The sequence below is a fragment of the Pocillopora verrucosa genome, chromosome 1 (assembly GCF_036669915.1).
Source record: "Pocillopora verrucosa isolate sample1 chromosome 1, ASM3666991v2, whole genome shotgun sequence".
NCBI classification, from domain to species: Eukaryota; Metazoa; Cnidaria; class Anthozoa; order Scleractinia; family Pocilloporidae; genus Pocillopora; species Pocillopora verrucosa.
In genome coordinates this window covers 30,957,394-30,973,200 of record NC_089312.1, presented here as the reverse complement: position 1 = coordinate 30,973,200, position 15,807 = coordinate 30,957,394, and the positions used below count along the sequence as shown (strand labels likewise).

General features: G+C 37.6%; 2 protein-coding genes across 2 annotated transcripts; one reads left to right on the top strand and one right to left on the bottom strand.

The window, feature by feature from the left end:
- Nucleotides 1-3,691: 3,691 nt before the first annotated feature.
- Nucleotides 3,692-4,675, bottom strand: LOC131788265 (adenosine receptor A1-like). Its single transcript, XM_059105359.2, has one exon. The coding sequence runs from the start codon at nucleotides 4,673-4,675 to the stop codon at nucleotides 3,692-3,694; it is 984 nt and encodes a 327-aa protein (XP_058961342.2).
- An 8,424-nt stretch (nucleotides 4,676-13,099) lies between these two features.
- On the top strand, nucleotides 13,100-15,625 carry LOC131788259 (histamine H2 receptor-like). Its single transcript, XM_059105353.2, has one exon. It carries the CDS (start codon nucleotides 13,303-13,305, stop codon nucleotides 14,311-14,313), a length of 1,011 nt encoding a protein of 336 aa, XP_058961336.2. The 5' UTR covers nucleotides 13,100-13,302; the 3' UTR covers nucleotides 14,314-15,625.
- The last annotated feature ends 182 nt before the right edge of the window (nucleotides 15,626-15,807 follow it).

Sequence of the window (15,807 nt, the reverse complement as noted above, 5' to 3'; positions counted from 1 at the left end):
TTCCCACCAATAGCGTAGCTCCACTTTCTGCATATAAACCCACACAAAACCCACAATTCCTCCAATCGCTCTGACAAAGGGCTAACGCTCGAAACGTCAGCTTTTTTACCCTTTGCGGTGGCTAATTTACATTTTCAACTCAGTTGTTAACACTAAATTACCTGCTATTTTGTTTCATACCTTGGTTTGTGACTCACTTTCAAATCTATTTCTGTCTGCCTTGTTTTAGCGATTTATCTAACTTATGTTTGAGTTACATTGTTTCAACAAGTTTAATGCACGCAAACTCGGGTGTGAATCCATTCATATACGCATGGAGGTTTCCAAAATATCGGGAGACTTTCATGCACTTGTTGAAAAGGCGAAATAATCGAAGCGGACAATTCATTGAGCATCAGTTTTACGACACTAGGCTTTAAAACATCAAGGAAAGCAATTATACTCGCAGATGATCGGCAACTTAAGCAATTGCAATCGTAGCTCAGTTGGTATTTGAGCCTAACTTGTACCCGGTAAATTTGGTAAAATTGCAGCTCACCTGCCAGGATTATTGTTTTACTTGATCATAACATTTTGCGTGAACTTATTTCTGCATATTTAAAATTATGCTATGGTTTCAAGAAGAAGATTTTAAATATTCCCTAATGTCTGTTTAAATTTTGTCATGTTTATTAATTTAAAGAGGGCCCCTGGTTAATTAGGATTTTTTAATCACTATTTTGTGCCACCCTTGTTGAAAAAAGGCTTTACTAACTTACTATCTCCATGAAGCTGTTTGAAGTTGCAGGGTGGCTCTGAGTTCAGTTTTTCAAAACTCGTTGTTTGTATTTTGACTTGCCCTACGATCTTGTCAAACTTCGGGAAAACTCATAAAAATACTCAGCTATCCTACACAGCAAAACGTCCAATAAAATATATGCCTTCGCGACCCCAATCCACTACCAAATAAAACTTAACCTGAACAGAACACCGTTATTATATCTGTTCTGAAAAAAAAAATTTCCATTTCCTCAACGGGCTGTTTAAACACTATAAAGATGTGTGCCAAAAGAGAAATGCTTTACCAAAGACTCTAAATGCGTAACTTTTGATTTTTCTTTTCAAATACTGGTTTTCTTTGCCTTCTAGGAAAGTTTGAAGGTCACTTTCTGTAAGGGAGACATATATTTTTCAATGAAACTGTCTTATGTTTCAGCCATGCAACGCTTGGGGTGTCTGTCTACACTCAAACTCTCCTTTCTTGGTTAGCAAGCATTACCACTAATGTGTCACACGAACTTTAGGGCAGAATGTTATGTACCAAATCCAAAAATTTGACAGATTTGAAAAAATTAACTTGCCTTTGTTATACAAACGATCTCGAGTACAACTGAAATAGTCTAGTTTTTCTTTTTTCTTCAGAAGAAGGTTCTTGTGAAAATGATTTCCGACCAGTTACCTAATCGCTCCAAAATTGTCTTAAGTTAAAAATTAAAGTACGGATAAAATATCTAAGTTATGAATAAAGCGGAAATAGAAACAGCTTTTCCTTGTATCCCTGATATTAAAAAAGTGAGGGAGGAGGGGAGGGGGGTTCTTTATTCGAGGGGGCACTTGTTTGATATTAAGGACCTTTAGCAAAGCACGACGGCGACGGCAACGAGGACGTGGCAAAACAAACGGTCTTATAAGCAGAGCAATAGCTCAGCAGGTGCGTTTTAAGACTGTGTACATTTCTTCGCCTTCTGCAGAATAACAACGTGAAATCATCAAAATTTGCGTGGTCCGAGAGAGGAAATCCCGCTGGCAAATTAGTTAAGTTTCTGTTGGGAATTCTACGCCACTCTCATATGTTATGCTGAGGTTAACTTGCGGCGCTGTAAGAGATGGTAAACACATCCAGTCATTCTCGAAATTCCAAATATAAATATATATATTCATTTTCAAATCGACGTCATATGGCCACGGGGGTGGTAGGTTATTCGGGAGAGGCGCTTATTTGAGCGTAAGCGCTTATTCGAGAAAATACGGTAACTTGCTTTAATAGCTTGGTCATTTCATGCTTTCGTTCAAAAGATCCTCCCTCAAAAATTTCAAAATATATTCATAAAAAACTCCTTTCCTCTACATTTTGTAGAACAAATATATTCAACAGTTTTCTTCAACTCCATTAATCTTGAGATCACTGGCTTCTCATCTCTAGTATTCTATAGAAAAAAAGTTTTGAGATATCTTTTGTCAGCAACTACTCATTCTTCCATGGATAATAAATATGGCCTGTAAACTTGGTATTTACTATTCTGTTTTCTAGGTATATTTAATTGAATACTTTTTGTGGGGGAACCCACGCCTACAATACTTAATAGTATTTATTAGATTTCCCTGCTATTAATCCGTCTTTCTTTAACAATTGTTGTAAACTGATGTAATTGTATTTGAAATGGCGCAGAAAGATAAACGAATGACAAGTTTTTTGGACTCCTAACTGTCACGACTTCCCAGAAACGAAAGAGTTGAGACCTTCAAAATCTTGTCGAGAAAAGTCCTTGAAATCTCAAAATTTGGACTTTGTTACAACTCTGATGACGATGAAAGTGATTCGGACAAAGACTGAACAATTCCTTTAACTGTTTAGTCGGACTTTGAACTTTTTTGTGCCTTAAAGATGTGATGATATCATTGTCTATTACTGTTTTGATCGTACGCGTTTGTTTTGGCCGAACGCACGCAAATTATTTTTACACTTGATGCGCGCGCTTGGCTTCTGCTTGATTATGATGAGCTATCTCGTATTGTTTCATGTATTTTATTAACACGTAGTCGCATGATTTTTCTCGTGCAATTTGGAATATATAAGCACTTGTTAATTTTTTCAAAGACCACAAATTTTGTTAGTCTTTAAAAACATTTTACTCGTGCTTATTTATTCCAAATTGCCCTTAAAATCATGTGATTACCTATACAAATTAAGATATTGGTGATCGGAACTTAGAGAAAACTTACAGGAAATTGAAACTCGTTTCTCGTGAGTGACTTCATGATAACTTTATTTATTTGCTCCCAAATAAAGATATTTACGAGATATTGCCCTAGAGCTTGGTGTGTTGATCACTTGATTAAGGCTCAAGGGATCTCATATTAATTTATCAAACTAAAAATGAAAATCCCGACACGCAAGAAAACTACCTTCTAATATGCATCAGTTTCAATGCGAGTGAAACTCGCATTGAACTTCGCTTTCCCGCAAGTGCTATTTATGGTTTTCAAAGGCGATAAATCACTGAGTGTCTCACTTGGGTGATAACTTCTTTTACTGCTAACAGTTGAAATGTTAATCATTTTACCGCTAACATTTAATTTCTTTCCGTTACGGTTGAAAGAAAATTTTAACCATTAACTTTCTTTACGACTAACAGTTAAAAGTTGTCAACTTTTTCGCCTAACGGCTAACTTTTATTTGCCGTTTTACAGCTCATGATTAGACCCAATGAGACCTTCATCTCTCTCTAAATCTGGAAGGGTAAAATCTTCAGATACTGACGTCGTACTTCCATCAAGCGATCAACTAACCCCTACGGTCCTTCTGTTTACGAAATCTGGTGATTGTTTGAAACGCGGCAGAAATTAAATATTCAACACCATTCTTCTAGGACAATTAGATCTCTATATTTAAGGTTCGTGCTTTCTGACAACTAAACCCTCGACAGAAGCTTTAAGATATCGTAAATTTTGATTTGTTAGCTTTCCCTTTCTTTAAAATTAGTTGCCTCCAAAAGTATAGTAATGTTTCTCTATACTTTGGGAGTCGCCACGTATACAAAAATGGGTTTAAACCCGAGTTTGCGCATGTCAGACTTCCTGAAAATCCGAGAGAAACCATCAGTAATGGTAAATGTGGATGGCACGCTTTGCAAAAGTAGATCAACGTACTAACGATTAACCACGGCATGTAACAGATGAGAAATGCGCAGACGACAACTGAGATTGCCTTAAAGAGATCTTTTTCTCTTTGTATTATAATGTTACGATCTCTGAGTGAGTGTCCTTCTGCTCTTTCTTTGGAGTATCGGTGAAAGTAGTTTAAGATCATTACGTACATGGCCAACATGCCCAAAAGCATAAATAGAAGTTGAAAGTTGTAGACAGCCCCCATTATGGCAAATAAATCGGGCAACATGAGGAATGCACTCCCAAAAGCTATAAAATAAATCCAGCAAGCACAGTTGGCAATAAAAACTCTCTTATTTGTAACTGTTACACGGTAACGAAGTGGCGTGGTTACGGCGAAGACTCTGTCCACTGTTAGAAGGAACATATGGCCAAAACTCACGTTTACAGAGAAAACGTTGATGGCAAATATCACAGAAAGATCTAGCGGTGATTCTCCTCGGACAGATATCACCAAGCCCCAATAAGCAGTTATCGGACAAACCACCAAGCCAACTAATAGGTCTGCTATGGCCATGGATGTCAAAATGAGGTTAGAGGGTGATGATCGGAGTTTCTTGAGGGGATCTTTCCAAACTGCAACTAAGACCAAAATATTTCCAAATACGATTACTGGTGCCATTGCTATCGATAGGGCAGCGCTGATCGCTGAAAATGACCTCACGTTTTGTAGGCTTAGCCATCCTTCTTGAAGAGCTTGCTCGCTTGTTACGTTCCAGATGTTGTAGTGGCCATGAACGGCCGCCATTTCAACCTATTATCTGGTTTTCCCGATGAAGTCTGCAACTCGGTGACTCGTGTAAAAATAAGTCGTATTTTGAAGACACTTTGGCTCCCTTGGACCTCAAGAAGATAATGACGATATAAAGTTTGCGGTGTTATTGAAGTATATTGGAAGCCTTTATTTCCAATTATGTATTATCTCTGCTTCGGCTCCAATAAATGCTTCTTACAGCAGAAAACGAGACTTTTACAAGAAAACAAGAAAACTGTACAAACAAAAACCTAATCGTACTTCTATGTTTACGTCTATGATTCAACCTTCGTCTTTCAATCTGTGAAAATGATTACGACATGCTTTTTTCTCTTCAGTGACGTCATTAAGACGGAAACGACATTTTGATAACTACTAATATCCTTAGTGTTCAGAATCGTCCTATTGTTTTTAGATGCCCCCTCAAATTTCCCTTTGTGAAAGATATACGGTTGGATCACGTAACAATCAACCAACAATTTGGTTAGGCCAACTTTCTCAGTTCAAAAATTTACTCGTATTACTCGTATTATTTTATTGTCTTTACTTCTTTAAGGGCCTTTTATCCACGCCAAAAGATTTGCTTTATAGCGCAAATAAAAAAGTTTCAACAACTTGACGAGATTGCTTGATTGCATGCATCTTTCGATGGCGTCCCTTCTCATAGATCATATCAATTACAGCGTATATATCAACCTTACAGCAAAACGATTTTAAGGATAGTTTGCTTAAATGAATTGAACGAACACCCAGAAATTGTGAACGATAAATAACTTTCTGATGATTTTAAAGGGGGTTAACTGTGTCACGGATGCTGTTCCTTGTTGCAGTTCAAAAAAAGCGTAATTCATAACATTTACGTAGGGGACCTCGTAACTCAATAGGTAGATTCTTTGAAAATAGAATTTCCTGAAATATCCTTCCCTCTTTCCCCTAACTGTGGACTGGAGTGCTTCTTCTACGTGGCGAATTTTTTCAAGTAATTGTGCGCAAAGAGAAATTGAATTGAAATTTACACTTCATGAAATATTGCTTATTCCATGTACGCGGATGTAAAGTTTATTCCCTCGGCTGAAATGTTATAAATTAATAGGAAAATAAGGAAATAGATCAAGTCACCGGAGGACCGTTATTTCACGTCCAAAAATACGCAGTTAACCAGAAATGGTTCAAAAAGGATAAATGCAAAACAACTGATGCCCTATGCATATCGTTAACGTAATACTTCCGAGCCAGAGTAAGAGGACCGAGAAGTTACAACAACAGTGACCAGTAATTACAATTATACCACTATTACATGTTTACAGGGTTGTATTTCAAACATTGAGGAAGTTGCCTCTTTTGCCATCTGACTACAGCCTCAGGCTGGTAGTTGCTTCTAAAAGCTCTTCAAAGTGTCCTTTGGGAGTCACTATGCATATCGCAATAAGTTCAAAACCAAATTTGCAGCTATTCAGCTTCCTAAAAATACAATAAAATTTCAAAAGAGGCATTTGAACAATAAACCACGGCATGGGCCACTTAATCCAAAAATGCACAAGTAACAATGGATGGAAATGGAGTTGAAGGGATTTTTTTCTTTTCAGGACCCTCAGCGAATTTGTGCTTCTGATTTGGTACTAGTCTCCGTCTTTTGGATCATCTGTAAAAGCTAAACGTGATCACAGAGCACTGATGATAAGTACGAAGGATAAAAATTATAAGAAGTCTGCAAAAGGTCGTCGAGAAAATATTTGGCTCTCAGTCATGGTTCACGGACCTCGCTGCGCTCGTTCCGTATGTCATGTCCTCGAGCCAAACACTTTCTCGTCCGCCCCTCCCTCCTCTCCTTTCCCCTTCTCCTGCCCCCCTCCCCCTCAACGCCTCCCCTTCTCCCATCCAGTCTATGAATAGATAGTAATGAGTCGCGAATTGCATCGGATTCGACAACGATGTACCGTATTTTCTCGATTAAACGCGGGCCTCGAAAAAACGCTGAGTCAAAACTGTCGATTTTAACTTTAAGTTTAATCAAGAAAAAAAGGTAATCAATAAATATGTTTAAAGCTGCTTAGTTCAAACAACACATTTTGATTAATTTCAACAACAAAAATTTACATTTCATATCTTTTGAAAAATACCTTCCTAAGAAAACTCATATGACTGACGTTAGGCATTAACGATATGCAAAATCAATATCACGCCTTCCTACCGCCGTCCCTGCCAATAACATTGGTCCTCAAAGTCAATCAGTCAAAGATCATATGACCAAGATCATAAAATCTGATGCACAAAAGGCTCCTTCAAATTCCAATGTTTATCTTGGTCAGGTTCAGCAATTACGATGTACAACAGAAAATCTTCCCTGATGTGATCTACAAAAGTACCTTTACTGCTTTCATGTAAAACCCTTATGGCTCTTATTTCTAAATCATTACATTGTTTTTAATCACTTTATCTCTCTATTCTATGAGGGAATATAACTTCATTGATGACTTTGAGAATGACGTTAACGGCAGTATTCTTATATAGCCTTTATATTGACCCTGATTAAAACTGAACTGCCAAATACATCTCATGTTCACAGCTAATCTAAATATTCAAGCGATGGTCAATATTTCAAATTTGCAGTTTATTGTACTCTAGATACCTACCAGCTCTCCATTAACGAAAAAGAGTGACAGCTGAATGCAATAGTAGATATTGATATGTCCTCGTACGTTTCGCCCACGCACCAGTATAACAAATGTCTGTGTTTCCTTGGCTGATCACAAAAACAAGTCAATCTTGTCCATCATTCAAAGTCGGACGTTTCGGTCGCTAGCGTCAACGTTCTTAAATATTTTTCTTCAGCGACTAAATTGTATTTTTTTTAAAAATGCTCGGCTGGTGTGAACGCGCTTGAATCTCTTTTTATCTTTGTACGCCAGTGAGAGACCCCTAAAAGAGACCGAATCACTTTTCAAGCTCAAAGTAAGCACATTTTCAAAAGTTTGATTCTCAGCTGAGCACTAATAACTTGGTAATCCCCTCGTGAGTACGATAGCGTATGATGATTAGTTTGAAATGAAGATCGTGACATTTGAACGCGACCTAACCAATTAGCTTTCGCCTCGGCGCATTAGTTCAATTACATGCTCACGAATTGCTGAAAAAACATATATTAACATCCTGTCATTATCTTGGCCAAGTTTATAAACAATGCCAAGTTCGGAATCTCCCTAACTAGAGTCCTCAAAGCGAATCACAAACTTCATGTAAATCAGACAAGGGACCTAACTTCAGCTGCTTTTTACATTTCAACTTCGTTTTGAATGAGAATGGCTGCGCTTGTTGGCCACCACGATTTTTGGAATATGACGAGCGAAGAAACTTTAAATGTACTCTGGCTGAGAGTGGACAACTTAGAGACTATATCTGTAACCTTTGTCATCCTTGGAATCGCATGTACTCCGGTAATTGTCTTTGGAAACTCGTTGGTCATTTGGTCAATTTGGAAAGATCCTCTAAAGAAGCTTCGCAGATCGCCATCTGGGTTGATCGTGTTATCAATGGCCACTGCCGATTTTCTTGTTGGATCATTTCTACTTCCTACAGCCACGTCTTGGGGTTGGTCCATGTTTCATTTCAAAAAGCCCCGAATTCCATACTTGGCGGTCAGTGCAGTCTTCGTCAACGTTAGCGTTGGTCACATCTTCCTTCTAACACTTGATAGATTCTTTGCCATTGTAACACCGCTCCAGTATCGAGCTGTTGTCACACCTAAAAGAATCAGTGTTGCTATTGTTAGCTGTTGGATCTATTTCTTCATCTTTGGAATTATCTTTGGCTTATTGCAACACCAATATTTTATTATAATGCAAACTGCGTACAATATTCAAATTATCAGCATTCTCCTTGGCATATCTGTAATGTCTGCTGTGATGGTAAAACGCTTCCATTCGTATTGCCAGAAGTCGGAATTTACACACCAATCAACAAGTCAACGTCAGATGATCCTTCAACGGGAAAGAGGGCTTTGCAAAGCTATAGCAGTTGTCATTTGCGCCTATCTATTTTGTTTCATACCTTGGTTTGTGACTCACTTTCAAATCTATTTCTGTCTGCCTTGTTTTAGCGATTTATCTAACTTATGTTTGAGTTACGTTGTTTCAACAAGTTTAATGCACGCAAACTCGGGTGTGAATCCATTCATATACGCATGGAGGTTTCCAAAATATCGGGAGACTTTCATGCACTTGTTGAAAAGGCGAAATAATCAAAGTGGACAATTCACTGAGCATCAGTTTTACAACACTAAGCTTTAAAACATCAAGGAAACAATGATACTCGCAGATGATTAGCAATTTAAGCAATCGCAATCGTGGCTCAGTTGGTATTTGAGACTAACTTGTACCCGGAAGCCTCGGGTTCTAACTCCTTCGAAGGTTCAATTTTTCCTTTTTTTCCAGCCCCTTTTCACTGCAATTGGTAAAATTACAGCTCACCTGCCAGGATTATTGTTTTACTTGATCATAACATTTTTTATTTCTACATATTTAAAATTATTCTATGGTTTGAAGAAGAAGATTTTAAACATTTCCTAATGTCTGTTTAAATTTTAAACACTGGTTAATTAGGATTTTTCAATTACCATTTTGTGCCACCCTTGTTAAAAAAAGGCTTTACTTACTTACTATCTCCATGAAGCTGATTGAAATTGCGGGATGGCTCCAAGTTCAATTTTTCAAAACTCGTTGTTTGTATTTGACTTGCCCTAAGATCTTGTCAAACTACGGCACAACTCGTAAAAATACTCAACCATACTACACAACAAAAATTTCGAATAAAATATATGTCTTCGCGACCCAAATCCACCACAAAATAAAAATAGCTAATAAACGAGTCAGCATCGCTAATGACGAGACCTGTTCAGGATCTATTTCTTGTAATTTGAAGGCGTGTTCAGTGATAAGTATATAGTTGGTAATTTACTTTATCAGTCTTCCGCTAATTGGCGAAGAATCGGGGATGGAAACTATTCCTGAAGCCTATATTTAAGGTTTCCGTGGTTTTCTTTGCCCAGCGTCTTGATACGTTATTTTCCGAAGAAGAATTCGAAAATTATCCTTTTACGTTTTAATGTTACCAATTGCCAGTTGACGGACGGTGAAAATTACTCAGCTGTCTCCAACTTTGAACAATAGTATGACTCAGTTGTCATAAGCTTCCTTAAGCAAATACGAAGGAATTTGCCAGCCGAAAGCAACAATTTACAACATTAAACCTAAACAGAACACCGTTATTATATCTGTTCTAAAATAAACAAAAAAAAATTTCCATTTCCTCAGCGGGCTGTTTAAACACTATAAAGATGTGTACCAAAAGAGAAATACTTTAATTTGTTACTTGCTTTCAGTGACAGAAGTGACTTTGAGAACAAAAACCGTGTCTATTTCTTTGCATCTGTCAAAAATAAAAATTGAAAATGTCACTCTTTTGTTATGCAGATAATTTGTCTTAGTACACTCTTTAGGGTCTTAATATCAACTACCAAAAATTATTCTCTGGAATAACCCAAGATCTAGAAAATCTCACAATAACTTTAAAATTTTGTTCCAAAGTTTAAAGTGCCTGCTATCTGCTACTCTATCGCGACTGATATATTCTAAGATTATGATATAATAAAATAATATTTCAGTGGCTGTTGGCGAAAATAAATAAGAAAATTGGCATATGAACCGAAAAAAAACCTTCAGACTGAATATGTCCATAAATGCAAATGTTAGAAAGATTTACTGACGTACTTTAGCTAGCTCAACGAAGAAAAAGGCATGGCCCTCAAATGTAAACGTACCTCACCGGTGCGTTTACATTTTCCCTGTTGACACAACCTTTCCCTTGACAAACAGGAGGATTCCTCTTAGAGCAAGATAAACATTACGAGACAAAGCATTTGTTTTCAACAATGACAAGGTGATCTAATGAAAGAAAGAACCGTTAACTTTTTCCCCTGGAACGTTCTGCAAAGCCGTAGTAGGTTAACGATGGCGGTATAATCATGCTTGATGTGGAAAGAACTAGTCATTACCTATTATGGAGGATTTTGGGGGGAGCAAATGGTTTTTATAGAAGGGGGATCAGTCGTCGCCAACAGAGTACAAAAGGGGGAATATGGACATTTAACTTCCAATTGACTGCCAATGAGGTGGGGGGGGGGGGGCAAATCATGAGAATATTACAGAGCCTTATGGAGTATCAAGTCAATTTAATCGTGACACAGCCAGTCGTTTCTTTCATTTTTGGCTCATTTTCTCAAAATTATCAGTCACGCTCAATACAATGTAATTTCAATTGATGCTGACATCATATGCTTCGTCTGAAGAACATTCCCTATCTTCGAAAATTTGCTCAAAACATTAGGAATAACAACGAAGGTCCTCAGCTGCTTGAAGATACCACTGACTAGCATGCGCGTTGATCGCTTTGTAAGTTGTCAGAACATCGTCCCCAGGTTCCAGACCTCGTTAATTCTTCCCCCCCTCCCCACCCCCCCCGGACTGGTCCCTAAATCCCCTTGAAGAAACTCTTCTACAGACAGTGCTGAAGAGTTTTATTACAGTTTTTATTGTACTGAAGGGCTGGAAAATAAACTAACAAGAGCACCGGTTTTAGGCTTGGCTAAAGATGTTTATCATCAAATGCCTTTTTCTTTAAGGCCGACCCTAGAGCTCACAATGCGAGATGCCAGACATTTCCTGTAAGTAAGGTAATTTTGTCTTCCTCTGTTTCGTTGTAAATGATGTTCTGCTCATGTGTTATTGTAACCATCCTCGTTTCAAACCTGTCAGATCACTTTCTCCACGGTTAGGTGGTGATTCGATATCACTAATAGTCTCAAAACAACGTGAAAAAATAGAAATGGCAACGAAAATTGCCCTCATCACATGTGAGATTATTTCACAGAAATAGAGACAGACAAGAAGTTCTCTCTAACATCGACAGACAATTTTGCAAATTTTCTTTAAAAAAAGGAATTTTTTTGGTCTCGTAGCTGTGAAGTTTTTGTAACTATACACCTGTTAGTTAAAACCAGTGGCTAATTTTGTGGTATGTATTATTCTTACTAATAATTTTACACATACCGCCCTTGTTACTACCTTCACGCTAGGATGAAGGACGACGCGATTCCTCTCACACAAGCTGACATGATTTGCCGCACTTTGTGCAACAAACGACTCAAATACTCATCGAGTTCGTCTGCCTGCATCAGCTTCACAAACTGTACCAGTGCACAAGACCACCCACCAAACCAGCCCAACAGCCATGCCCTGTGTTCCATCTTCGCGTTACCCCGCATCAGTCTGAATCAGCTTTGCCCGCGGTACAAACCTTCTCCACCCTCTCGCCCAGCCCCATTGGCTATGTCAGATTCATTCTTTGAATTAACCAGTCTGCTTGTAGAAGTTTTGTCCCTAAATCAACCCATCTGCCTGTATCAGTCTTAGAGAGTCCTTCCAACGTAGCGACCTATCATAATTCATGACACTTGGGGGGGGGGGGCCGGAAGTATTTTATGGGGATCACATGGTTTTCAGGGGGGACAGAGGAGGTATCAGCCGTCAACAACAATGTATAAAGGGGGGAATTTAGAAAATTGACTGCCAATGAGGGGGATCATAACAATATTACAGAGCCTTATAGGGGGATCAGATAAATTTTATAGTGACACAACAAAATCCTATCTCCACATCTGCCAGGTGATAAATAAATGATCAGTCTACTCCTTCCTTCCCTCGCATAATCCGCCACTCTGTCTGTATTACTATAACTAACGAGGAACCTTACGCGGAAGAGTCCACCTTGTCGACTTCCTTTGAAAAATGAAGAATGTTCTGTCGACAATCATCACGATTCGACATGAGAGGATTCTCTTGGATTCAATGAAAAATAATTAAAGAACCCGCTTTCTCTAATTTCGACCAAATTCAACAAACAAAAAGTCATTTGTTCCTTTCCTTCCTCTTTATCATTACTCAGTAATATGGCGTTAATGTCCAACACTTTAAAATAAAATTCAACCGCAAAAAAATAATAAATAATTTTATCAGAAAAGTCACCACGGTCCTATACCCTTAACGGCATTACATTCATCTTAGGTTATCCATTAGATCACCTTTCGTGCTGCAAATATTTTAAGGTCACATTATTTTTAAAGTTTAATTATGTTTCCAGCCTTTTAAGTTTATATCTAAATAAACAATATTTGCATATATATTATATCTGTACTTGTATACTAATGCACAGTTGACAAACCCTCCAATGAAAGTGTTCCCTTTAAAAACAACATTACATGCGAAATCAGTTAATATTCGTTTCTATCTGAAAGATGTCATCACACTTCCGCTAGCTGACGCAAGTACAATCCTAGTTTTTCTTTAAATGAACAGAACATTAACGGTAAATTTAATTACAACCATTCTTTTCCTTTACACCAATTATTGAGAGATAAAGAAAACTCTAAGCAAAGTCATACTGAAAATCGAGAATTTCCACGAAAGCTGACGGCACAGTAAAAGAAGATTAATTCACTTTCTATACAAAAATCTCATTAAATCTTCGAACTCTACGTTCTCTCGGCCTCAGAAGCCACAGGAAATATCATGGCGGCACTGCTAGGGCACATGAATTTCTGGAACGCCTCAGTACAATCAGCCATAGACGTATTTTTTGAAGAGCTGAAAGCCCCTGAGTCTCGTGGAATGGCGACGATTTTTGGCTTCATCTACTCACTGTTATCACTGATAACTGTGGTGGGGAATGCACTTGTAATCATTGCAGTCTACAAAGACCCTTTGAAGATCCTGAAAAACTCTCCTTCAAACCTCATACTTTTGTCATTATCAGAAGCGGACTTGATTGTGGGGTTGATGATTGGCCCTGGGGCAGCCGTGTGGTTTTTCCGAATTGGAAAGGCAGCTCCATCTTTAGGATACATCATTGTGATACTTAGTTGTTCGTCCTTGGTAGTCTCTGTTGGCAATGTGTTGCTGCTGACTATCGACAGGTACTATGCATTGGCAACACCTCTAAAATATCGAGTGATAATAACCAAAAAGACAGTGACGATCGCATCTAGCGCTATATGGGTGTTTTCTATTTGCTATGCATTAACATTCAGCCTCCTGCAACAATATTTCCTTCTTATTTGGTTTGTTTCTGTTGTACTGCTGTTTATTTGCTCTGAATGCATTTGTATTCTATACTTCATTACTCTGAGAAATCTTTCCAAACACTCTCGGTCAAGAATAGTAGTTAGTAATTCACAATCAAATACAGCTTTGGCTTATCAGAGAGAGAAAAAAGTTTTCAAAGTTATCCTTTCAGTTATTTTTGTATTTTACCTCTGTCTTATCCCATGGCTGGGAAATCAATTCGTGATATACTTTTGCAAAGGTTGCCACAGTCATCGAAAAACGGTGATGGTTTGCACCTATGCAACGCAAGTGTTTGCTATCTTAAATTCTGCTTTGAATCCAGTGTTATATTCCTGCAGGTTTGCAAAATTTCAAGCCACGTTTCAGTATTTCTTGAGAAAGTTTCTACCGCATAAAGGAAGAAAAAAGTCAGTTAGAATAAACGAGAGAAGGCAAGCGTATAATACACATCTATAAGGGCATCCCACATTTTTAATTTCTAGCTGATGAATCAGGAACATAATTCTAATTCAAATTTTTCAATTGTGAACGTGTCTAGTACATCGGCAGGTGTTCAGTCTCTTGAGATTAATATTGAGAAAATCCTATGTAGTTTAGCTCTCAAAGAGTGCTGATATAACTTCACTTAGTTTGGACCGAAATCCATTTTTTATAGTTTCTCTGGTTCCGTGTATCGACTTCCTCAGATATTTCTTTCGGTAAGGTTCGGTTTTCTACCCTGGCCGGGGTTCCTCTGTGCTTTTCTCTTAAAAGCAATGCAACAAAAATAAATATCAATTTTCAGCTCACTGGGAACACTGGAGGTAACCTCTGAGTATCATGTTCGGCACAGCGAGGAGTAACAGAACAAATGAAGATTGTCCTTCTTCAGTTGAATACTCCAAGCTCCTGTTTTTACTCGTCTTTGCACTGGCCCGATGGAAAAATTTATCTCAAAAAATGGTAGGAAGAAACGATGGAAGGATATGAAACTAATTCTAATGTAAATTCTGCAAATATATTGTATTAAATTTTCATCATAATTTCTTTGTTCGCCTTTTTCTATCCTGCTTCAAGCCTTGTTAATCCTTAATTCTAATTTAAATTGTTTTTCATCTCCGAGTTGTTGACACCGACTGCGCCGGTATTATTATGAAAACGAAAAAAAAAACACTTTATCTTCCTCCTAAAATTCAAAGTATCAATGGGTATAAACAATGATTTTTTTATTTACGTCTGCCAATGATGAGCAAAATTGATTGATGTCAAAAATTTTCCAGAACAAATTTCTGTTATGAAATCCGCCTTTAGTTGACACATGAAGACCTGTCACGATTTAGAACCGTATTTTAAAAAAATCTGACACACCTATTAAACCCACAATAAAAACGGAAAATCTAAGTAGATGAAATTTATTTAGATTTCATTTTTACATGAAATATTGATTTAGTCTCGCATAATTTCATAGCTATTTCATATAAGTTACGCATCATTCTCTAGCCAGATAGGAAAGAAAACTGAGAAATTATATCGTTTCCCACCCAAAAGATTTTCAATCCATCTTCATGATCATTCGTCCCGAATGATATTTAAAAGGATAATTTTTTATCATTTAGCAATCTCCAATCTTAGGGAATGGAGTTAAAAAGACGACTCGTATCTAGTATCTGAAAATTTATTTCTTGTTCAGCAGTACGTTTATTATACGAGCTGCCAAAAAACCTCCCTTATCACTTACACACGACAAATGCCACCCTTAAAGTTTGTAATTGCCGTCTAAGTCTCAAACAAACAGAAAAAAAAAACAAAAAACGAGACGGTCTCTAGTACTGAGCTGTGATACATTATGTAACTTTACACCACCTACGCACTTCACCGCCACCATAATATTACCACCAATGGTCAAGTTTTTGATTGGTTCCTTGTTCTTTACCTAGATTTTCTGAGAGTCCACCCTTTTTGGCGCAATTT

What these genes read in the sequence shown, in the direction of transcription:
- LOC131788265 (XM_059105359.2), bottom strand. Translation starts at nt 4,675, where the DNA reads ATGGCGGCCGTTCATGGCCACTACAACATCTGGAACGTAACAAGCGAG.
- LOC131788259 (XM_059105353.2), top strand. Translation starts at nt 13,303, where the DNA reads ATGGCGGCACTGCTAGGGCACATGAATTTCTGGAACGCCTCAGTACAA.